At 41.4% G+C, this 25,573-nt stretch overlaps 1 protein-coding gene across 5 annotated transcripts in view; it reads left to right on the top strand.

The window, feature by feature from the left end:
- The window catches only part of frmd4ba (FERM domain containing 4Ba), a 60,330-nt gene extending 35,520 nt beyond the window's left edge, over positions 1-24,810 (top strand). For 2 of the 5 annotated variants that reach the window (XM_015053467.1, XM_015053463.1), the window contains exons 8-24: positions 4,111-4,194; positions 7,817-7,882; positions 8,349-8,406; positions 9,238-9,324; positions 14,336-14,412; positions 14,826-14,964; positions 16,348-16,489; positions 16,573-16,706; positions 16,779-16,895; positions 17,649-17,871; positions 17,960-18,016; positions 18,471-18,606; positions 19,270-19,440; positions 20,344-21,113; positions 21,345-21,477; positions 21,758-21,994; positions 23,744-23,833. In XM_015053467.1, coding sequence (XP_014908953.1) covers positions 4,111-4,194; positions 7,817-7,882; positions 8,349-8,406; positions 9,238-9,324; positions 14,336-14,412; positions 14,826-14,964; positions 16,348-16,489; positions 16,573-16,706; positions 16,779-16,895; positions 17,649-17,871; positions 17,960-18,016; positions 18,471-18,606; positions 19,270-19,440; positions 20,344-21,113; positions 21,345-21,477; positions 21,758-21,994; position 23,744 — 2,632 coding nt within the window. In that variant the 3' untranslated portion in view covers positions 23,745-23,833. Of the gene's footprint in view, positions 1-4,110; positions 4,195-7,816; positions 7,883-8,348; positions 8,407-9,237; positions 9,325-14,335; positions 14,413-14,825; positions 14,965-16,347; positions 16,490-16,572; positions 16,707-16,778; positions 16,896-17,648; positions 17,872-17,959; positions 18,017-18,470; positions 18,607-19,269; positions 19,441-20,343; positions 21,114-21,344; positions 21,478-21,757; positions 21,996-22,305; positions 22,441-23,743 lie in introns of those variants that run through there. The other 3 variants (XM_015053466.1, XM_015053465.1, XM_015053464.1) reach the window with 3 other exon arrangements.
- Positions 24,811-25,573: the final 763 nt, after the last annotated feature.

Raw genomic sequence — 25,573 nt, 5'->3', positions numbered from 1 at the left:
AATTATCGATATGAAACGCTTACATTCTGATATGTTTTTCAGCCATGAGGTAATAGTTTCTACCATATAATCTCTTATTTGCCTTTTAAAAAAACGTTGACTAGGTCAAAATAATGTTGTTTCATGGATTCTCTTACTTCAGGAAACAACACTGTCCTGTGGAAGTGTTTTTCACTCTCGTCAGCGATCCTCTTTTATCCCGACTTCTTGTGAAAACAGACCCAGTGAATTCCCTGTGAATCATCCAGTCTAAATACGACTCCCCTACCCCGTATCCATGGCGGCCCCTACAGCAGGAGATTAGCTGTGGAGGAGTCGTGGAGGTCTCCTTTGCCTTAAGAGGGATGAGCCAGACCCCCTGTCCAATTGCAGACAAGTTGGCGTCAAGGGGCCCGACTGTAGTCGTGTTATTGTTGTGGTGCGGCCCAACACCCCCCACTCTCCATTCCCCAAACCCAACCCTCCTCCCCGCTGTGGGGCTGAATTAATGCACCGCCAGGTTGCTCATTGTTCTTTATCTGCATTGTCTTCCGGTGCTTTACTTATTTACACTTTACTGCTATTGGTTTCACCACCTGCCACTGTAATCCAGAGCTGAGTGCAACATGCTGCAGTCCCTTCCGTGGGGGTTGCTTTGAGGGACCGGGGGAATTGTAGGAAAACAGAGGACTGATTGATGCCTTTAATTACGCCGTAAGAGCAACCAGGGAATTTTTTTTCTTATTCATGTATAATTGTACTCACTCTCAAATATAGGCTTCAGAAGTTCGTTTGTCCCTACACACACACACACACACACACATGCATACACACACACACACGCATATATATATAAAATACTGCTTGTGATTTGAAATTATCTTCAGTAATTCAACATTTCCCACACATGCACTGGCATTCCACCCAGTTCTTGTCCACAGTTCTATTTGCAGGTGTGGCCTGTAATTAGTGGCTCATTCACATCAACCAGCTCTCTCATTGTGCTCCCTCTGGAGTCCCCCCTGGCTCCCCCAACCAAGGCCTGTGGAAGAGCTGACACATGAGCATTATCTCTCCCACACTGGGCAGACTGCGCTGGGCCGGGCCGGGCCCCGCCGCACCGGGCGTAGCAATCGCCCCCATGCTGCTGGAAGATAACAGACGTAGTAATGAATTCCAGACTGCTGACACGGCAAACTCTGCTGCGGAGTAGATCACCCCAACAACGCCGGGGCCAGAGCGCCCCGTAAAAAACGCACACCATCAAACAGTTAGCCAAGTGCCGTGGCAGCAAAACTCAGCCAACCAAGGAGAGGGAGCCGCAGGGGAGAGTGGCCTCAAGACTGCTTTTTGTTTAGTAAGCTGGTTCACATAACTGGATCATTATATTTCTGGTCGACCATGTTGGAGGCGATGCTAAATTACATCAATGAGAGATCAATTGAGGCTCATAAAGTAAGCTTCAGGTCATTCACCTTTTATAAAGACACTCTGGCTTGTTTTTCATGGTGGTCTGAGGAGGCAGCATGCAGTTGATGTGGGTGGGAATGAGCTTGACTTGGTTGGACGTTATGCCACTTCACAGTTTCCTCTTAGTGAGGTTATGAATGTAAAATTTTATCACATTATGATGCACATTTAGTGCCATTTATGATAAAAACAACAATAAAATGTAAACAAAATTAAAGACAGTAACCTATAGGGGCGAGTAAAAATTAGAGATGCACCGATCCCTTAATGATCTCTGTAAATTGAAAATACTTCTAGATCTGGCAGATCTGTTCAGGCTAATTCTATTGTTTGTGCTCTGAGCGACAAAGAGCTCTAAATATATTTTACATATGTAGAATTTTTAACTTCACTTTCTGAACCATTTGAAAAAAGGTTTATTGAAGTTGATTTTTACATGTTTGACCAATATGTACAATGGTTTATTTGACATTGGCTGTTATACTCCTAATTGCACTGACTGAACCAATTAAAGTTGTGTTATTTGTACATTTTTGTCCAAGCTTGTGAGGCTATTGGTATATTTAAGCATGCTGGACTGGTGCAGAGTTTTCAAAAAGATTTTAAATTCAGTACATTTATGTCTGTTCATTAAAAACAAAAACATTTTAAGTCAATTCAGCGCAGTTTTTCTGTATTGTATCGATATTGGCTGATACTGAACCTCGTATATCTGTATCGATATCGGAAGTGAAAAAAAAGTGGATCGGTTCATCCCTAGCAAAAATATCGATTCATCAATGCGTTGCAATAATTTTTATTTATTTATTTTTTTCAATTCAATATCAATTTGGGTGAACCTGTGAATCTCGCTATGTCATCTCTGTGTCACATATGAAACACCTGGATACAAACTTGTGAAGTATTTAAAGGAACACAGAATCAAATCTATTTGTGACCCAAAGAATTGAAATTGACTTGAATTGTGAGGTTCATAACAATACCCAGCCCGAGTCTACGGGGATTTAAATCCCTCATTGTTTACAGTCGGAGGCTTAGACAGACTGTCTCTAAAAATAAAACCTGTTACTAAAAACACAGCTGACTGCATCGGTTACGTCACCGCTGTGGTGCTCATGAGCAACGCACAATAACTGCACTCCATCACATTTCGGAATGTAAACATTGCATTCATTGACGCTGCATAAACAGTGTGAAAATAGTTAAATGACAACTAAATATGAATCCCAGGCATACAACTAGTTTCCCTTTTATTGTAACAGGAACTAATTCTTGTCATAAAAATGGTTTTGTCCCCTTGTAATGCTGAACATGCCATACATCTTAGTGTATTCCACTGAAATACTATAAACAACTGATTTTTTTTTCTTTTTTTGTGTAATTTTAATTTTAATAAGAAACAAAACATAGTTCATAATATTTATTATGACACGAGGAATACAAATCAGGCTACTTTCTTCCTGTAGAAGTGCTGGTGTTTTGTTCTTGTTTTAGACCAGGGATGTCCAAACTGTGGTCAGGGGCCAATTAGGGCCCCAGAACTAATTTTGTGTGGCCCACCAGCACTGGTAGTTGAATCAACCAAATTTTTGTTAATTTATTAAACCCGACTAATACATTTTTTTGTATGCTTAGCTTATTGTAGAGGAGTAAAAAAAAAAAACACTCTAGTATGATTTCTTGTGTGATTTTTATTTTTTATTTTTATTTTTTGTGATGTTTTAAGCCTTCTAGGTCTCTCACTAATAAATACTTGTTTATGGGTGCAGCTGGATAAATGCAGCTCTAGTTTAAAGCACTTTGAGTGGTCGATTTGACTAAAAAAAGATAAATTCAGGCCATTTACCCTTTAGGTTGTACCAAGCTCTTGATGATTAGCTCAGTTTATTAGCAAAAACCAGAACTTTGATTTCCAGGCGTCAGTTCCTGCACTTATTGTAGCCATTATTAGTAATGGCTCTCTGGCAGAGCAAAAAGCAAATTGATATATTTTAGTCATTAAATTTTTATTGTCTCTTAAATACTTTTCACGGCACATAAGATCAACAAGAAGAATATTACTGTGGAGAGCCTGCAGGCTTAAAAACCACTTCTCTTCATGTCCTTTGAGAGGCTCCTGATGAGTTAAAGCCTTTGCATGAGCCTTTGTAAATGAAGTCTGGCAAGACATGAGTAAGAGTCAAGTTTTGCCTTGGCAGTCAGTGCTTCACTTTATACATCATAATAAAAAAGATAAAAAACAAAATCATGTCAATCCACCTGCCCACAAAGGTTCAGAAGTAAGAGTTATTGCTGCCGTGCCTTAAGATGGCAAATCAAAGCCCTCGGATAGTGGAACATGTGGAGAAAAGGTCTTGTTTTTGGACTCGGTTTGAGCTCTTTTGTGTAAAGGTTTACTTTTTGCTGTCCACATGTGCATGTCAGGCTCTTATTTTAGGATCATAAAAGGATGTGAAGTGCCTTTGACAGTAAAGGAAAACCTCCTGTAAAGACTTACCGCTTGTTGGCAGGCCAAGATCAGTCAAGCGGGGTTTTTTAAGGTTGTGTTAATGGGATTCTTTCTACAAGTGAGGATGTAAAATAATATAATGTTAAAAAAATGTGGGAAAAAAATTGGAATAACATACAGGAATGGTGAAGTTTCTGTATATTTCTCCCCAGTGCTGAGACTACAGCATCGGACCTGAAGCAGCTACCAGTTCTCCCCACCAGAGTACTGAGGGAGCATCCATCGCTTAACTACTGGTAAGAAACCTGATCACGATGTCTCTTTATCAGCTACAATAAGCAGCATTCAGAATCCATTTCTAGTCTTCCTGAGTGAGTAGTTCAGAGCAGCAGCTAACAATTATTTTAGTAATCGATTATTCTGACGATTTATTGAGTAATTGGACAAAAAAAAACATGGCACATTCTGCAAATTTTTCATTTGACTGCCTGTTTGGTACAATATTAAAAGTACATGTTTTTCATCTTAAATGCAAAACGTATATATTTTTTGTCCAGTTTTGCCTTAATTTCTACTCCGAGGTTGTTCTTTTAGCAGGTTGGCATGTTTTAGAGTCTGGTCATTTGATTACTAAATTAGTTGCTGATTATTTTCATAATTGATTCATCACAATTAATCCGATTAATTGTTTCAGTCCTACAGTGGTTTCTAATTATTTATGCTATGGTCTTAGTTTGCGTGTGAGAGAGCATGTCCTGTTGAGGATCAGGGTGATGGTAACGGCCTCCATGTGTTTTTCTGAAGCAATACAGATCCTCACCGTCTCTGTTAAAGCTCCAAAAGGCTGCTGAGTCAGCCTAAACGAACAGCCGAGCTCTTTTCGTGGTTAATAACACCATTTCCCTCTTGGCTTCTTGCACCTTAACAGCCACACAGAAACTCAAACTAGCTAGCTTAGAGTTTGGTCAACTAGCTTGCAGCATTCAAGCCGAAGTCTGTTGTTGTCAGGGCTCATTCAGCTTTGAAGTGCTCAGGCATGTTGATTGGAAAAAGGTCACATATCTGAGTTAGTGACTGCCTGGCAGGGCTGATCAGAGAGCTTCCAAGCCTGCGACTAAAACTGCAGATAACAGCAGCTGTCTCTTCAACACGATGACCTGAACTGCACCACTATCAGCAGCTGCCACCATTTGAACCAGTCACCTTGCTTGTATTTGAAATGATTCGCAGTGCACAACTAAAAACAATATGAGGCTGTAATTACGTAACTCAACAGAAGTACAGCACTTCCCTGATCACTAGTGTTTACTATAAATACGTGTCGGACATTATACTTCACTCACAGCTGATACTTTATCTCTCTACTCAGGAGGAGGAACTGTAATAAAATATCTTGAAGTAGATTATTTGGAGTTTTGAGTGTTGACACACGTTAGCTGATTTGGACAAACTGAGTAGAATCTGTTTAGAAATGCTTTTTGCTGTGTATTTTTAGGGCTTTGTCTTGTAAGAAAATTATAAAATTATATTCTTACTGTAAAAGTGTCATAATATATTGCTGCCATATTTCCTGACGTTATGTTTGATACGAAAGACAAAAAGCAACCCCCCAGCCAGCATGCCTAGGTGGGCCCCATGTGGGGGAAAGGAGGGCAGACTATATGGGTCCCATATGGGTTTGTCCGCGGGTTCCACGATGGCCCCACATGGGTTTGCCCATGTAGGGCCACAGCCCACATGGGCGCTACATGGGCCCTAAATGGACAAACCCATGTGGGCCACCACCATGTAGGGCCCATGCAGGGCCCATGTGGGCTCTGGCCCTACATGGGCAAACCCATGTGGGGCCATCGTGGAACCCGCGGACAAACCCATATGGGACCCATATAGTCTGCCCTCCTTTTCCCCACATGGGGCCCACCTAGGCATGCTCCCTTGCTGATAATCATCTTTGTCCAAACACTCCACTGTTAGTACCTCATAGGCCGATCATTTGCTTTAATAGAGATAAATTGTAGTGCAAGTTTATTTAATATTTTTTTTATTTGCTTCAGATGTGAAAATTAAGTAGTCTATTTTTTTTCTATTAAAATTGAGTTGCACTGTCATCTACAGAGAACCTTATGAATTAGTCATGATAGAAAGTTGTATTGACAACAAAATGTGACAGAGTGAGTAACGGCTGATTTGTTTCTGAGCAGCCCTGTCAACTCTGAGTTCATGTGGTGCCGCGGCATGTCGTTACGTAACACTTGTAAGGTCACATCAGCTTCCAATCAGGACCGTTTGAACGTTCATGAATTGCTGGAAACAGGATCGGGGATTGCTGCTCACTGGGTCTATCTGAAGCCTTTACTTCATCAAGCTGCTATCAGCTGGTAAAGTTCTGTTCACCCGCTCAGCTATGAACACATGCAGACGCACACATGTGCTAAAGATGTGAGCATGTTTTCTCCAACATGCTCTCAATAAAGCATTTCTACTTTACTGTTGGTATCTACCAGATAATTTCAATGCTCACATCATGTAAGGCACAGCGCTTCGGGTTTATACGTGGTCCACACGCCTTGATAAACAAAGCCAAAATAGTTTTTGTTATTTTGTAAAACTTACAGTTATGCTTTGTGCCTGATACATTTAAGAACAGCCATCTACTCATGCCGAGTTTAGGATTGATACTTCAAGCATGTCTGCTTTGAATGCTGTAAAATGTATGCGCACAGAGCTGATCACATGGCAGGGAGCCATAACAACCAATACATCTTATTTTTTAAAACTGTCACGTTGAATGGTGAAAACACTCACTGAAGTTAGTTAAAGTTACATATTTGTTTGGCCAAACCCAATAAAAAAAAAAAGCTGAAAATGTTGAATTTTGTCTGTAATATTGTTTTTAAAGTATTCAAAAAATATATTATTATTTTTTAACAATATTGTCAAAAAACATTGACAATATCGGCCAAAATCAGAATTGGCTGTTCAGGCTTTTTAAAGATGGATGATCGACCATAACACTGCAATCGGTCAGAGACATTTAAAAAAAATGCCCAAAGTGCTGTTTTGACCACATATTTCACAGGTCAAACTCCAGTCCTGGAGGGCCGCTGTCCTGCAACTTTTAGATGTGCCTCTGCTGCACCACACCTGAATAGAGTAATTAGGTCATTAGCAAGGCTCTGGAGAACTGATCTACACAAGAAGAAGGTAATTAAGCCATTTCATTCCAGTGTTTTATACCTGTGGCACATCTAAAAACTCCAGGACGGTGTCCCTTGAGGACTGGAGTTTGACATCCCTGAAATTAATGACTAAACTCAATTGATTTAGACATGAAAAATAAGCCATCTCATCCTTTTAAATAGAAGCTTGTAGGTCAGGTTCCAGTTATAAAGTCGACAGAGAAGCAGGTCTCTGTGTTTACAAACCCATTATTAGGAGGATGTTTTTGTTGTAAAGCGGCTGACTACACTCTGAACTTTAATTACATTTATCCATTAGACTGGGAGGTGCTGAGAGCTGCTGGTTGTCTGAGGCATTCCTCCGACTCTCCAATCCACTCCTCCGCCGTTGATTTGCAAGCCCGTCTCTCTGCTCTTCCTCACTGATATCAAGCAGATGCGTCCTCGCAACATCCTCATTGGGAATGAGCGGAGACATCACCATACGTCTACTTTTATCTTTATGTCTGAGAGACTGCTCTGTGCTAATAAAAACTGATTACAGTGAGAAGTAAATGGGAGGCATTAGCATGGTTATTAGATGAAAGTTATCAGCGGGCCAACGGGCTAGGCTGCATTTTCTGCATGAGCGGACCGAATGTGCTTCAAAGAAAGAGCCCTCGCATAACAGTCCCTCTGTGGCCACAATCTGTTACACTTGACGGATTATTCATTAAATGTTTTATCCTCTCATCCGCAGTGAGGAGAGAGTGATTGAACATTACAAGAAACTCAAGGGAGTGACCAGAGGACAAGCCATCGTAAAGTAAGTTTGGGAAACAAACAGAAAATACTGTATGTGTGGTGAAGTCGGACAGTGTTGCCTCTGTCTGTCTCTCCTAGAGTCTGCATGTGCTTGCACCTCTTTAACCTCATGTCTGCACTGTGGTGGCTGCAGTTAGAAGAGGTGGCTGTCAGCGTGCCAGACTGTGTCATTAATTAGAAGGGCTGCTTCCATAGTAGGCAGCCTGCCAAGCCTTGGGAAGCATGGAAGTCCTCCATCGTGCTTTCCCTGGGACCAAATGATTTCTGTCCTTGAACTGATCAATGGACTCTCCCCCCCTCTGTCACAGCCCCCAAAGCAAATCGATCAGCTTGTCATTGTAAATGACTGCGGCCTCTCGACGGCTGGATCTTAAATCCCCGTCTGTCAGTTGTGGTACAGATATCAGGTGACAGTGATGAAGTGTAAGTAGCTGAATTTCTGTTAACCTATTCCTCTCTCGCTGTAGATATCTGGCCCTGGTGGAATCTCTGCCCACATACGGAGTTCATTATTACTCTGTGAAGGTAACAGCACCGCCCTAACACACACAGCAGTCCAAACTTTGAACAGTCATACATTATCTTGCAAAAGTATTCATATTAGTGATGCACAGATCCGATATTAATATCTGCATTGGTCCAGGTAGTGAAGAAAATTCTAGATCAAGTATCAGTGACAATGTCTTTTTTTTTTCTCTCTCTCTCCATTTAAGTTTGAAATTTAATAAAGTGGTGCCCATCATCTTTCTGTCCCTGCTAATATAAAGCATCCCCACAGCCTGATGCTACCACCACCATGTTTTAATGTGGGGTTCCAGATTAATTGCAGTTTTATCAGACTGCATTTTGCATGAACCCCAAAAAGTTTAAGACTTTTTTCATCTTCTTCTACATGTATTATTTTTTTTTTCATATTTGGCAGCAAACGTATAAGCGAAAAAATACTATGACTTGTTTCTTCTGCCAGTCTTTTGTAAAGACCAGATTTGCAGAATGAACGACTCATCTGGTCTCTGTAGCTGAATTTGCAATCCTGAAACATCTGTACGAGCGTGGTTTAGTGAGTTTTAGGGAACGAAGTGATCCGCCTTTCCCCGACCAGGCCTTATTAAACTTAAGGTGTTTTAAAAAGATCAAACGGCGATGTTAAAATGTCTCTGTCAGCTTAGCAGGTTTTTGTTTTTTGTTTCGGACCTCTCACGTATTTGATCCCTTCTTGTTTTACCATTTCTCTGATCTTAATGAGATAATAGCTTCTGTAATGGGCCTCCTTTTTCAGACTCCACCAATAAAGCTTGCTCTAACGATTCTTGTGTGTGTGTGTGTGTTGGTTTTTTTTGTGTTTTTTTCATACAGGATAAACAAGGAATACCATGGTGGCTGGGAGTCAGCTATAAAGGCATCGGCCAGTACGATTTGCAGGATAAGCTGAAACCAAGAAAGGTAGAATCGTTCACAGCTGTTGTATTTTTCTCATGTTTCCCCAACTTTCATACCTCATTGCTTAAGCACTTTCTTTTTCTTTTTTTTCCCAAGCCAATTTGAGATTCAGTGTTACAGTTATTCTTTTATTACTTCAAAAACAAACTTATTGTTGTTTTCTTACAAACCACATTCAGCTCTGGACACAACAGGTTACAGCAGATTAAGGAAAAAATATTTAGCATCTCTAAAATTCTACATTTGCTGCTGGAGCCACTGGCATCATCACACTTTTTTTGTGTAAGTAGGTGAATGATTTATCAATACGCTAAACAGGCATAATCTGGGTTTCTGGTTCCCAGGGATGGAGGATGAGGAAAACAGATGGAGAAAAATAGTTTAGTGAGTCACCGTGTCCTCGGTGCACTCAAGGCTGTGAAGTGTCAGAGCAAACACTGAGAGCGTCAACACCAGCAAAATGATTAGGAAAGAACTCAGCTGACCAAGTGTAGAACAGCAATGCAGGAGGAAAGTCCAAATGAATAACAGGGTTTACTATCATTTCACAATTTAAACTGGGATTATAATCTTATATTGACCAGAAGTATTTGCTGAAATACACCAAAAATATGTGCGAAAGTTATTCCTTTCCTTCTGCCACAATTTTGTGTTAATGTCTCCTGAGCTGGTTTCATTAGACTGAGCCTTGCTGCTGCATGACAGGAACCTGTTGACGTTGCAGGGTGTGCTTTTATGCTGAAATCTGAGTCATTAACGGGCAGAGGCACAGCATGGTGCTCCTCCGTTCTCCTCCTGGACGTGTAATTATGGCGCTCCATGGGAAGCTGTAGAGCACTGGGACAGGTTTGGCCCTTTGCCAGCTGTAGAGGAAGGAGAGTAAAGGGTGTTGAGGGGGGCTGGGGGGGTAAGAGCTGTGGGACAGCAGTGAAAGTCTCAGGATGCTGGAACGGTTCAGAGAAACAGACTGTTCTGTTTCTGTCTCCTCAGCTCAGTGCGGTATCAGTTAAATTAGAGTTTCCTGGGCAGCACAGACAGAGCCTTCTGTTTGACCCGAACTGTTCCCTCTTGCCCTCTGGGCAGCCCCTCTCAGCAGGCTGCATTCATTGTTGTAATCTGTCTGTTTGCGTCTCAGCGAGAACACAATTGATCAAACAGTACAGAGCTGTTGCTTGCGGTGGCTGGGGATGCTGGGATTGTCCCGTTGTTACTGGTGTAAGGTTGGTTAACAGTTCACATTGTTCTGTTTTTAGATGCATAGAAAGTAGCATTGTGCTACAATTTACATCAAAATCAAGTGAGAATGCTTTAAAAAAATCCACATCTGGTGGGATCAGATTGTGTGCATTGAATCTTGATTCTAATTCATCATTTAGAATGATGGCTAATTATTTTTGCTTTTCCAATGTTAGTCTTTTTCATCTCCGCCTTGAGGACTTTTTGTACCCGCTCCGGGAGCCGATGACTGAAATACATTTTCTATAATCTACTCATAGTTTAATGTTGTTATGTACCTCCAATAAATCATGTTCACTAGCAGGGAGTCGCTTCCTGTTCTATGGGAATGATCACAAGTCTGATGAAGCCTGATTATCAGATGAAATCTGGGTTTTCTTAAAGCTACACCTTTACTGATGTGAACATCCCGTCTACAAAGCCTGCGCATCTAAAACAGAAAACTAGACTGAGTTAGAAGGGAGCTTGTGATTTTGTGAGAAAATAAAGAGTTGTAGAGAGTCTGACTCTTAACAAAAGTGTGAGTAATGAAGGGAACATGTTCTCTGATGTTTGGTTAATTTATCTGGCAGTTTCCTTCTCGCTGTCAGGATTTCACAACTCTTGGTTGTGTGTCATTCTCTGAAAATGTACAGTGTTGCCATTGAGCAGCAGCTGGTATGTGACGCGCTGTGTGACGGGTGGAGTCAGTCCTACTCTGCACAAGCAAGTTCCAAAACGACCTTTGACACATTTAGCATTTTTGATCAGTATCTTAAATCAAACATCTATATCTGATTTTTCTTTGGTAGACTAGTTGCCCGTGGGGGGTCTTTGGTTTGTTGGGTGTGAGCTGGATATGAACAGGCTGATCCCATCTAAAACCACAGGCGTTTCTGGCAAACGACCATGCTTCTTTAATTAGACGCTTGGGAATTACAAGAGAAACGTAAATAGAGCAGGAAGATGCATTTTGTTTGCTCTTGTCTTGTGCTTTTGGGTGTACGAAAGTTATTTATTTAGAAGTGATGTTGAGTGACCGTGTGATCTGTTGGACTGTTTCCAACGGTCCAACATTAAGTCTTGTGACTCAAGAGTTTGAGGTGTGTCTCTTCGCTGGCACGTTGCAACACCAGCTATTCTCTTCACAGCCGGTGGAGTTCAGTAGTTTCACCGGAGTGGAGTTTCTCTAATGATATGCTGATCCACTCGAGTGTTTATTGTTCTATTATCTGTTGGTATTATGTAAATGATTCAGAGTGGTAGTAACCAGCATGTGTGAGAATCCCTCACAATGAGGCACATCCTGCTGCCTGGTTCCTGTGATTCATTAAGTTAGACTCTTTGTTATTATTATTATTATTATTATTATTATTATTATATTTTTTACCCTCTCCCCTCCCCCAACAGTAGTTGACAGAGAAATGCAGCTTTGGTTTTAACATAATGTGTGATGATCCATAATGCTGTGATATTACATATTAATCCAGCTCCTATATCCAAAGCAGGGGGATCTAGTCTAATATTAGGCTGGTGTGGAGTCAGCACCATCCTAACATTCTGCTGGTTGGTGAATGGTTGTGCTGTGTGGTGCTACAGGAAGCCTATGTTACTAATGATTAGTTCAATGGTTTCCAATCTTTTTGCACTGGGAACCAAAACTGGCAAATTTAAACGATGGGCGGGCCACAAAATTCATTCAATTAAAATTGCAGAAATTCTTTTTTGTTTTCTTTTCTTTAGTTCTACCTGCTCAAGAAAAAACAACAACTATTTCTTAATGAAACTGGCATATTATTATAGATCCAAAATATACAAAGGGCTTCAGACTGTTTTCTTATTAAAAATAAAAAAAACATTTCCACATTTTTGAGGTCATCAGCTGTTTTCTGCTTTGTTTGCCAAAGTTTAACTATTCTAGACTTTCGGTCAGAATAGTCTAAAAATCCCTTAAAAACTTAAATACAGTCACAGCCACACAGTTACCTAAAACCGTTGTAATAAATGGTTATTATCATCATATTTATCATTTTCACATTAGTGTCACAAAATATCACGATAACATTCTAAGTCCATATTGCTCACCCTTACTTTAAAGTATTTGAAACCTGGGTAACCAGAAGCAGAGATGAGTTTAAATGCCTCCAAACAAGGAAGTGTCCTGTTCTAGTTGAATACCTGCACACAACCTGTTCATCAGGTCTGACTGAGAACCAGCAAGGGGAGGAGGAAATCTGCGCTCCAGCACTGGGAAGCCAGAGGCAGCATAAGGTGCTGGTGATGTCACAGTGGGAGGGAGCTAAAGTTCAGGAGGGGGGTGTGGTTACCTCAGCTGAAACTTGCAACACCTATCTGGATCCCTGAGAACAGACAAGAGGGAGTATTGTTCGAGGAAGCTCTAGCCCTGTGGGAAAGTCACAGTCAAAGGATTCAATATAAAACCAAAGAGAATTCCAGCAGGATCCGACACAAAACACCGGCCGCGGTAAGACTTTAAAAGTTGACAGATTTTCCTTTTTAAATCCTATCTGGCTGGATTTAGAGAGCTCTGTATGGCGTTTATCTCTGTAGTGCTAAGATAAGTTTGGAGTCTCTGGTGATTTAAATATAGCCTTTGAGTGATTTCTCTCCAAAGAAGTCTTGGAAGTTTAGTCCTCCTCATTTGGTATGAAGTCAGTTTTAGGGTTTTGGGCCTACAAGATATTTTCCTGCCAAGTGTTTCCTGAGCTGATTCAGTAAGCACAGCTGGTTCTGTGGGACAAAGAGAGGAGAGCGAAATAAAACGAGAAGCTGGCTCCCTGCCTGGCTAGGATCGGCTCCCTGGAGCTGGAGATGTTCACCTGGCCAGCCCGACCGGGACTCTGACCTGCCTTAGTTACAGATTGTTTCTGTTATTTCAGTCATTTTTCACCTTTCCATACATGAGTTGAACATTTAAAAAACACACAATCCTGAAAAAAATGAAAAAAGACAGAACTGATAAAGAAATGAACATTACTTAAACCACTCAAAGTTCAGACTAAGTTTGTCACCATAAGCAATTAAGGTATTATGATAGATTAAAAGGAGGTTGGTAATTTTCTATCTAATGATTAATATTTTTTCATGGTCAGTTTTCTTTTCAGATACAAACCCATCTTATTTATGGTTTCATTCACAAGTGGTTTTTATTTATTTATTTTTTTTGTCGTTTTGTTTTCATATTTAAGATATCTCCAGTTCCAGTGCTTTACAAAATGAAAGTTTTGTAAAGCCTTCTCAAAAGCAAGTTCGCCTTTGAGAAGGCGAACTTGTGTTATTACAACACATTAAATGGCCTCAAAACAACAATATTATCGTTAATCACTATAACTTCTGGGACAATTTATGGTCCAGGAAGGAATTTGCCGTCATGACATTCTCCAACAAGTTTCAGTTGAGTCTGTGGACAAAACTCATAAAGTTAAAGAAACGGTCACAAAAATTGGTTTGACAGCTTTTCTCATAGAAATTGCATGGATGGAAGTTTGCACTGACACCTGACTACCTGCTCCACTGTTGCAAAACAGTCCAAGTTGCTTTAATATTTGCTTTTCCCTCTGGTCTGGGAACTTCTTCCCTCTCATGTGACAGGACTTGTAGCTCTGCAGAGTATATTTGTTTAACATCCTCATGTGCATCAGATGACTCTGAATGTTTGCATTCTGCAAGCCCACTTTTCAGTCAGTGCTCCCGGTTTGTGTGCTCAGCAATATGTAATGCCGTTCTTTCTCTCTCTCTCTCTCTCTCTTTCTTTCTCTCTCCGTCTGTTTCTTTGCAGTTGTTTCAGTGGAAGCAGTTGGAGAATTTGTACTTCCGGGAGAAGAAATTCGCAGTGGAAGTGAACGACCCGCACAGGTCAGCAGACGGCCGCTTCGCTCGTCTCTTCTGATCCGAAGTGGCGCGTCCTTCGTGTTCCGTGCGCCTGTTTTAGTCGCCGCCCTCATTTCAGATCTCTTGTCATTGTGAAGGACATCTGCAGCCAGCGGCTCGTTTATAACCCAGCCTTGATGGCTTTTATGTTTTACTAAGTTTTTTTTTTTCATTCTTTTCAAAAGCGATTTTAAAATTCTCAGGTTGCTTCTATCAGGTTTTAGTCAGAGGTTCTCAGCTACTCAAACGGTTCTAAAATTAGAGAACAAAATGTATTTTGAATAAAAATATAAAGAATAAAATGTATTATTAAAATGTATTATTTGCCCTGTTGGCTCTAATTTTAGTCAGACAACATTTTTGAGCAGCAGGATAAACATTTCTGTCTTCCTTCGTAGAAGAACAGTGACCAAACGGACTTTTGGACAAGCCGGCCTGGTTATCCACTCCTGGTATGCCAGCCACTCTCTGATCAAAACCATCTGGGCGATGGCCATCAGTCAGCACCAGTTCTACCTGGACATGAAGCAAACCAAAGTGAGTTTCTATGGTTTCCAGCTTGAGCTGTGTCTACTTGTGTTGTTTTGGGTTAAAGTCATGAAGTGAGGTTTGTTGCTATCTGGTTGTGGTTAAAATGACGGATAAGCTTTGAGTGTAGTTCTCCACGAGGAAGACGCTGAATGACCTAATAAGGATTTTCCTGGAAGCCAAGTTATGTGTTTGTGCACAATGCAACTGTTTAGGTTTTGGTTTGTCGAGCAGTGTGCCTCTACAAGGAAGTTAATTCGAACTGATTTGGTTGATAGCTGAGGTTTATTTTCACCTGATTGTATCATAAATAACATCGGGACTTGTGGAAGGTTTAGTTTTATGTGAGGTAGAAGGATTATTGCGGTCATGATGCGATGAGAAATTATTCTGAGTCAACATTTTGACCTGGTTTCCAGTCCCGTCTTCTGTGTTTCCAAATTATTAGGAAAAGCCATTCAACTAAATCTGTCACAATTGTTCAGAATCAGAGTATACTTTACAGATCCCCAAAGGGAAATTGTTTCTTTAACAAGCTACTCCATCTAAAGTGTTGAATATTAGCAAATACAAAATATAAACATAAGTGATAAGTAAAAAAATATATGCGTAATGTGAAATTGTAAGTAATGTAAATGTGACATAAATATAAATCAAATTAAATATGTAGGAACAGGTAAAAATGTTAGTCTGCAAATGAATCTATAGTTGCATGATAAATCAAAATGAGTTGGATAAATGAAAGGGTCTCAAAACAACAGTACTATCGTTTATCGCAATAATTTCTGGGATAATTTATCATCCAGCACAATGTTTATCATGGCAGACCTAGTGTAGAACTATTCCTACCAGAAGTGATTTGTCTTCTAAGCAGCTAGAAGACAAATTAAATAAATGTTTTTTTTTTCTACTTAATGTGGAAAGGCATGTTTGTGTTCAACAGTATTGCTCAGAAAAAGGAAAAACATTATTTTCTTCTTGTATAGCATTTATATAGTTGTTTCTTATTAGAAGTTAGAGTAAAGCTGCATTTATACCCGGTTTATAATAAGCTTTAACTGATTCCGCCTCTGAGATTTAGTCTAATTTTGCTTAATAACAATAAAATGACAAAGGAACAACCCGTCTGTTCCATCCTGCTTTTGACAGAGATTAGTTATTTATGTCACAGGTGGAGAAGAACATTGTCGAACAGTCGTAGTCAAACCGGATTATGCTATCATTTCAAAACAAATTGAACACGTTGTGTCAAAGATCAGTTGAAGAGCAACCGCCAGGCCACCTAAATGTCCCAGTTTCCTTTGAAACGGCTTCCTTAAAACGCTTCCAGTCCCAGGTCAGCATGTTTTTCTGCTCCGGCTCATTCCATCCCTCTGTCTCTTCTCCTCCCAGTCCAACATGACCACAACCAGAAGCTCGAGCGACATCGCCGTGGACCTCACCGAGCTCAACGTCCCCCGGTTCAGCAAGCTCTCCATCGTCGAGAGCAACGACCCGCTCATCATGGCCAGCAATGGCAGCCTCATCTCCACCGGTACACATGGCTCATCGGCTTCATGGCAGCCTTATGATTCGATGGCAACGCCTTGTAGTTAACTGAGCATGCGCTTCCTCCAGGTTCTGCAGACTCTGAAGTCAGCGAGGAGCAGAAGAAGGAGAAGATTGCTGAGTTAAAAAAGAAAGAAAAGGACCTTCAAGACACACTGACACAGAAGCTTAAAGAACTAAAAGAGATCTGCCTGAAGGAAGCTGTGAGTATCTGTAGGTTTTGGTTTAGATTCAAATCAGGGGGATCCAGACTGACTTCCAGTTTTGACTTTCAGGCGATCACAGGGAAGCTGCCTAAAGAGTATCCCCTAGCAACAGGAGAGAAAACCCCTGCGGTGCGTCGGCGGGTCGGGACGACGTTCAAGCTGGACGACCTGAACCTTTGCGACCAGGTTTGTAACTCTGTTGCTCTGCTGTTTGTTATGAAGCTAGTTGGTTTTGGTTAACTCTCTGTTATTGTGCCACATTAGCTCGTTTACGCTACTAACATGCGCCACACTTTGTCAATATTCTGCCAATGTCGAAAAAACACAATTTCACCATCACTGTGTTTCCATTAGTTCAGAAACGCAAATAAAATCACAAGTGAAAATGTTTGTTCACATGAGAAGTCATCAAAAAACATACAGCGCCATGACCCTCCAACTACTTTCTGTCTTCTTCTCTGTGGTTTGTGTCAGTGGCAGCATCTGGTTGCTGATCATGTGACTCGATTGATGCGGAAATGTTTCCATTGCAATTTTGCAAAATAAACAGAAACCACCAAAACTTTTTATTGAAAATTTAGTTTTTTGTTGTTTTTTTTTTTTTTTATTTTTTATTTGCCATGTTTCCTTTGAACAAATTTATTTTTGAAATGTCAAAGCGTGCACTCACATGGCCGATGCAGTGTGTGTTTGTTATGGTGACGTGGTGTTGAAACTGGGATTAAGAGGCTGTTTTGTGTCTTAAAAGAACATCATCCTTTGAGTAAAGCACTTCAAGTTCAGGTTTGAACCGGTCTCCTCTTCCAGATCAGCAAATAACATGAAACCAAATCGAAATGTGAATATTTTAGGCTGACACAATAACTCTTTGAGAAGATCTCCATGTTTCCTTTGGAATCTCCCCTCTAACTGAATGGACATCGTGTGTTTTTCCTGCAGGACTCTCATCTCAGCAACCTGGAGAGCAAGCGCGCCCTGCAGCAGAAAATTGTAGAAGCGCAAGAGAAGCTGCTCAAAGAGGACGGCCTGGACAAAACAGTGAAGAGGACAAGAAGAAACGACTACCTGAAATCCAAGAGGATCCTGGAGGACATCATGAGAGAGATTAGTAACTACAAGACCGGAACCAAGCCTGCTCTGAGAGGCTCGCTAGTCTCAGCAGGTAGAGGAGCTGGCTGTTCGCTGAAACAGGTTCAACATGGCCTGTTTTTGATCATTTAGTGAAAATTCTTCTGTTTGTTTTTTCTCAGATGACGCTCAATGTTCAGAGCTCAGCTCTCTTTCTGGCAGCCTCACTCTGGATGATGGTGAGTATGAAGCAGCTACAGGCTTTTATCGCATCGTTTTATTATTTATCACATTAACTTTGTTTGTCGTTGACACAATAAATTCTAAATAATTTTGCTTGAAAAAATCCCAACTGTCCTTATTGTCTGTTTTTTTTTCTCTTTTTGTTCAGTGAGAGTATCAATAAATCTGAAATTATGAATAAATGCAGTTAGTGCGCACAGTTTAGCGATACATGTCACACTTCTTTATGTGACTGGTGTCCTGAAGAATGGTATTATAACTGGGAATGTTTTTTGTGTTTGTGTGTAAGTGTATAGTTAGGTAAAAATGAAGTAGCAGCTAGTTATTTTATCATTGTTGCAATATATCGTGATAAAACTTTACGTCCAAAATGCCCAGCCGTACGTGTGCGCATCCGTTTCCTAAATCCCTTCACCTGATGCTCATCAGTCTTTACTTTTCGTCTCCTAGACGATGAACTGGGTTCCCAGAGGGAGCGGTCTCGATCAGTCCAGTATTCCCCAAGGCCGCACCACGCCGTGACTCTGGACATCTTTCACAACAAAGACAGACGAGCCTCCGCTAACGACCAGCTCTCAGCAGGAAGGTAAACATCAACATGCTCATTCAGAATCTCACAACGCCTAAAATGTCCTTTGCAAGGCTCTGTATCATTTAAAAAAAAGTCTTAAACTTAAGTTGCTTTGATGAACTATGTTTATGACTCAGTAGGTTGCAAACATCATGTTGACAACAGAATCGGTCAAAATAGAGAGTTTGTCAGATGGATGATTGGGAAAACACACCTGATAAGCAGTGTGTGTGTATGTGTGTGTGTACATGGTTACCGTTGCAGCTTTGATCAACCAAAGCAGAAAGCTAGTCGAGACCTGCAGAGCATATCAAGAGCTAAATTCCTGCCAGTCTCCTCCTCCTCCTGCTTCTCCGACTGCCTGCCTCTTATCAGCCAAAAGGCACCGGCTTTAAAAATAGATGGAAAAAAACACATTGTGCATGAAGACAACAGGTCCAGAAAGTGAGAAGAAAACAGGAAAAAGTGGAGCTTGTGATACTTACATCGCCTAACTGTTGGCAAAACATGCCAGTTAGAAAAAAATAAAGGAATTATCGCTTCACTCTTAAATGGGACTCACTCATGTGTGAAGAATGACTTTAGTACCGTGTCAAACAGAGAAGCTACCTGTATTCAGTAAAAGAAGGACTTTGTCCCATTGAGTTGAATGACCTAAAAACAAAGTTCTTATCTCAGTTCCAGGTTAAATTATGACCCAGTCCAGGAATCGCTCCATTACAGCCACATTGATGCCTTATCAAGCTGCAACAGTCCACTCAGGCGGCCCTCCAGACAGCCGTGTGATGCCCGCAGCATGCCTCCTACGCCTCTCCTCACCCGCAACGCCTACAGCAGCACACAGCTCAGGTACGGCCCGGACTTCACTGACCGGAAAAGGACGTGACTTTGTTGATGATTCACAAAGTACACTGATAAAATGTTTTCACTGTTTCCATCCTTTTTACTGTTTTATTGTTTTTTTTTTTTTTTAAGATTAGAATTTAACAAAATGCTAAAGATAGGCCAAATTCACAGTAAGGATGTTCTCATACATTTGTTTCTGTTGTCCATGTGCAACCAACAAATTATTGGTCAAAGTATTTTTGTGGGTTTTACTAGGATCTGATTTCCTTAATGTTGGGAGACAGGCGATCGACTGATGTTTGCACGATTAACAATAGTCACCCCACTATCGCCAACTTAGCAACTTTTCTGATAAAAAGTCGGAATTGGCAGGTTAAAGATCAGCAATCGGCCCAAAAACTGCAATCAGTTCACCCCCGTATTTCACCTCAACATCATCTTACTTTTTTCTTTTTTTTTCAGTAAATTTATGACGGATATATGTGTTTAAATTTAGAAAAGTGGTTAAAAAATAAATCAAGAAATCTAAAAAGAATAATATTTAAAAAATTTAGAATTGGGGGGGAAAAAATGTTTGGTAAAGAAAAAATCTGATTTTTCTTCCCTACTCGTTGAATTAATCTAAAACTTAAAACCTGCTGTAATGTTTGGTCTCTAAACACACCTGGCAACCGCAAGAAAGTTTTCAGTTCAAATAAATTTCAAGCTAATGTTTTGAAGCAATGATTTTATGTTGGATTCAAAACTACTCCCACTGTCGAAGATACCTTATATATATTTTTTTTTTCTGTCAGACTTCATAGTTCCTTAAAACAAATCTTCATCATCTGTACATGATTAGATGTTTTCTTTTATTTTGTTTCATGTTTCTCTAGAACATTAAATCAGTTTTGATTGACTTTGCAGATCGGAGGACGCTGCTCAGCATTTCCACCAGAGAAGTGGGAGTTTGGAGTCTCTGTCTCAGCTCATTATGGACCCCAAACCGCCCTTACCGTGCATCACCGTCTCCGCCGCTCGCCGCTGCAACAGCACCGAGGTCATCGACGACGGCTCGTCACACACCAGCCAATCCAGCGTGGAGTACAACACGCCAGGCAACCACACCCAGCGGCGGCGGACCCGCGGTCGCCACAGAAAGGACCTGTACGCCAACACCGGCAGCATGCCCAACCTCGCGCAGCCGGACACCCGTTGCTATGCCTACCAGCCTCAAGGGCGACCCAACACCACGGCGTATTACGTGACCGGCTACCCCAACCACCTGGAGCCGGAGCCGTACACCAACAGAGTTTACATGTACGAGGACGAGATGGAGGGTCACTACAACGTCAACCCCTCCTACCACCACTACCACCACGCGCAGCAGGGTTACTACGGCCACGACGTCCACCCACAGTACGGCTCAGATGTTATGGACAGCGTTCCGCACAACGTCTACGCCACAATACGGCCCCCCAGGAACCGGCCGGCGCCCCGCGGCACCGAGCAGGTCAGCAGGAGCATGCAGAGGGCGCTGGTGGTGGAGCACCTGAAGGGCTGGTACCAACGCAGCGCGCCACAGAAACAAGGGACGCATCACAGCGACTACGACAGAGGCTCACAGCACAGCCTGAGCTACCAGACCATGCCGGCGCCTTATCCTCACAACCACAGGAACATGTACTACTCCTCAGGTTGGTGTGCCGCGCTGCACGCAAGAGGGTTACGGCCACTGAACAAAAAAAATTATTCAGATTTTAATCTCAAAATTCTGACTTTTTTCTTCAGAAGATAAAAGTCAGAATTCTGAGAAAAAGTCAGAATTTTTTTTTTTTCCAGTTGCCCTTATCCTGTACCACAGCTCTGCGTTGTCTCAGCTTCATGTTTTGCCTGTTCACCCGTTAATCTGTTCCATTTTTCTCCAGTGTCGTCAGCCTCCTCCTCCGGCGGAAACTGGCACATGAGTAATCGCGGAATGTCAGATTACAACATGCCCATGCATGAGTCGTTCTCCTGCTCATACAGCGCAGCTCCCTACGGCCACCCGACCCACAGCAGGTAAGGAGAAGAAAAAAAAAAAAAGAAAAAAAAACTTCAGCTTTCCTGCTTATCCAATAAGCCACTCCCTGATCCTCCTGATCCCTGAGGCTAAGTGTTCCTGGTTAATTTGCTAACGAATTTGAAAACTGCTGTTGTATTTTACCCACAAAGCAACAATATGTAAATATTCTCTTCTGATTCTCCTGTAACTGATGACTGTCGTCCCTGAAGCGTGCGGCTGTTTGCTCTGAGACGGAGCGTTTCAGTGGGATTACAGGATTACCATGCTCTCTCATAGATCTGCCACCTCCCAGCTTTTTAAAGGCTCTTGGTTCAGTCCCGACGGCCAGAGGCGTTTTTTCCCCTCTAGTCCTTCCTCCTCCTCCAGCCCCCCTTCCGGTTCCTCCCTCCCCTCTTCTCCATACTCCCCCGGCTGTCGGGTCAGGCAGGTGGTCCCTGGCCCCGCGCAGCAGCAGCAGCAGCTCTCCAGGGGCCACAGGCTCAGTAAGGTGCCTTTTGCAGAAGGTAGCTCATAGTAAGTAATCTGGCCTGAGTCTCCTCCGTTGCTGTGTCCCCACGGTTTTTATTTTTGCCTGTTGATGTTCCTGAGCAAACGTTGCAGTTTTCAGATGTTTACTCCATGTTTGTCATGTATAATAAGGTTCCTGCATGGCTTATTAAAAATATGCCCATCAAACCAGATGGCATATTTTGCAGTCGCCAATCTTCAGCCGTTTTTTTTCCCTCTGTTTGCTCTCGTCTGCATCTTGCTGTCCTGCACACACAGACGCTCCCTGCCAACGTTCTGTCATTCAACCATGACCTTTGCCCTCCTTCCCTCCTCAGCCCCCTCCCTCTCACGCACAGATGCCTCCCAGAAACTAGGATGGCTGGCTCTGCAGGGCCTTTAGGGAGGTTTGCCCATGCCACTGACCGGGAAAATTTACACCAATAATTTTCAGTCTTGCCAGACGAGGAAGGGTGAGAAAGAAAAAGAGTTACGGTGGCGGTGATGTGTGGTTTCAGTCGTGGAGCAGGGACTAAAAGAGCGCTCCAAATCACTTCCCAACACTTCTTCTGATTGGTTCAGCCGGGTGTTTGGTGGTGGCGGGAGAGCACCTGTGTGGCAGAGGGTGACCTCTGAACCTTGTGGCATTTAAATCTGTGCATGTTTGTAATGTCAGTCTGCATCTTTTAGTGTAATGTGTTATGATATTTGACTTATTTAGACTTTAGACTTTAGGATTAACAAACCCAGAATGAGGGATGCACCGAGCAGAGATACTTGTTACTGATTTTAATTTGAACGACTCTGACTGGCTGATACCAATCCCAGTTTATGCTTAAGGTGGATATAAAGTAAAATATGTTTTTCTTTTCTCTGAATACATTAAAGTGTTAATAAAATTTGTATTTACTGTTTTATATAAAAGCAATTCCACAGTAATGTCCTCCAGGGTAATCTATAAAACTAAACTAAAAGGGACTGCAGCAGATCTAATTTCTCCCTTCACAAGAAAAAATGTAGCTCACCACGTATCTTTTGTACATCTGAAAAGGGTGTTATATTATGCAATAGTCCAAAGCTTAAGTATGCTGCAGATTTCTGTAATTAATCACAAATTATTTATTTTAAGGGTGCACCGATTGCAGTTTTCTGGCCGATCGTTGATCTTTTAAAAGCCTGTCCTGCCGATTATGATATTTTATTCATAATTTCTTTTTTGTCTGAAAAGTGACCTGGTGAGTGGGTCGGTCATACAGTGGACAGTGGTTGATTTTCAGACATTTGCAGAGGTAGAAAAGATCGGTTTCTTATGCAAGTATCAGACGATCGACAATTAAGAAATTGGTGCACTTCTATTTATTAATAATCATGAAAGTTGCATCATAGAAATACTCTCTTCATACGGATATAACATTCCCGTGTTGCTCGATGTCGTAGCTTTTGTGCTTCTTTAACTTTACTCTCAGTCACCTCCCTGATACTGAAAATAGCTGAGTGTTCTTCTTCCACAACTTCCTCCCCGAAATGTCTTTTTTTTTTTTTTTTTCTTTTCACTAACACCTGTTGGCGTTTAGGCATGGTGTCTTCACTAATCAGCCAATCAGGGTCAGTCGAGGGTAAAAAATAATTTTAAAAAAATCAACCGATTCCGGTCATCGGCCGATTTTTCTGTGCATCTCTATCCAAAAATACGCAACCTGGATTGATTTTTTTTTTATTTGTGATCTCACCAAACGTCTCCTAATGTTTTTTTGTGTGTGTGTGTGTTTCTTCCAGATCCACGGTGGATGTGAGCCACATGGACTCCCAAATGAACAACCGAACACACGGCATGGAGCCAGAAGAGCAGATTTTCTGGCATGAAGGCTCCAAACCAGGAACTATAGTCTAGTTCTGCAGGATTCCTTCACGTTGACAAGCTGTCATTGTGCCTTAGACTGCACTTACTAGTTTTGTTTTGTTTTGTTTTTTTTGTCTAAAATGGACTTGAAAAATGAAGGAACTTAATGGAACTAGCCAAATGAAGTGCTGAGTTTCAGTTTTTGGCTGAATGCAGTTTGCAAACGGATAAAAGGCTTCTCTCCGCCGGAGCCAACTGAAACCTCAGCGGAGCGTCTGGACGTCAGGCCCGCGTGTGTCTGCGGTGGTTGTCACCTGTGCACTGAAACCGAACCTGCAGACTGAGCGCTTCAGCCAGAGGGCGAATTCAGACTAAACTTTGACAGTGTTTGCCTTCAGAGATGCCACCTTCACACAGACTCACACCGTCTCTGCTAAAAAATAAAAGAAACCTGAGCAAAGACGAACAACTTCAACAGCTGACCTGTTAATTTTTTTTGTTATCGAACACTGGAACCATGAAGGAGGAGCCAAACATCAACATGAAGGATGAACTCTTTAAAATGAGTTATAAAAAACTATATTTAACACAGTTTATAACCACAGTGATTCATACAGCCAAGCCACTTCCTTTACAGTCTTTCAATTGATCACCGAACGCAAAATAAGTGAGCCAAATCCTTATTTGTAGCACCATGTGAGTATTACAGGTCACCAGTTTGAGATTACTGCCACTTCCTGTTTTGTGTTAGTTTTTTATTTGGTTTATTTGATCCATGCTGGAAATCATGGGCCGGTGCTCGTCCGTTCTCTCTAGAGAACGAACCTGTATGCAAGTGTTGTTATTGTAAATACACTGGTTCTTTCCTTTTTTTAAATGCATTTTTTTATATATATTTGGGGGGGGGGAAGCACATGTAATATATAGTGAACAATAATTGTTAAGCTGGTTCTTAGTTATTTGTATAACTGCATTTGTTTGCAATAAAAAAAAAAGTATTTGAGCCAGTGTTTTTGTGACTTTGGGGGGACTTTTAGTTCCAGAAGATCTGAATGATAATCCATGACTTCAAACTGAGGCGTTTTCAAAGACACTAATTTTGCTTATTAATAGCAATATGTACTCAAAAGCACCTAATGTCATTTTTTTCACATTACAAAATTCAAACTCCAACCTCAAAATTCACTGCATTTTCTTGGAATTTTACGGAAAGCAAAGTTGTACATAATCGTGAAATCGAAGAGAAATAATTTAAGTGTGGCACCGTTTCACCTTTCTCTGCATTCATGACCATGTCTGGTGCCCATTTTTCCGCAAAATGGGTGATTTTCAAGTCTTGATTGTAATTTTCAATTGGAATTTGACTAGGCCATTCTACCAAATGATTATCTGCTAATTTGAACGGCTGTTTAGGACTGCTGTCCTCGAACCTCTCCAGCCTTTTTACACGTTTTCCATAGGCTTTCTAACCAGTCGTGGAAGAAACTTCCACACAGTGATGCCAGTCTCTGTTTCACCATGGAGGTGGTGTGTTCAGAGCGATGCACAGCGTTGTTTTTTATTTATCCCCAATACGTCTTGAACATTTTAAATGGAACTTCCTGTCTCATTTAAAGTGTCCTATGATATTTGCTCTAAAAACTAGACTCGGAATACTTGGTAAGACTTTGTGCAGTGAGCTTTGAATAGTGCTAGTCCATCACATAAAGTCATTAAAGTTTGATTTCAACGTGGCTAAATGTGGAAACAGTGCAATACGTTTGCAA

The sequence above is a fragment of the Poecilia latipinna genome, unplaced genomic scaffold, assembly GCF_001443285.1.
Source record: "Poecilia latipinna isolate Pla-1442-1.1 unplaced genomic scaffold, P_latipinna-1.0 Scaffold1182, whole genome shotgun sequence".
Classification (NCBI taxonomy): Eukaryota; Metazoa; Chordata; class Actinopteri; order Cyprinodontiformes; family Poeciliidae; genus Poecilia; species Poecilia latipinna.
Note: the sequence above shows the minus strand (reverse complement) of the source record. Positions and strands in the feature narration are given on the sequence as shown.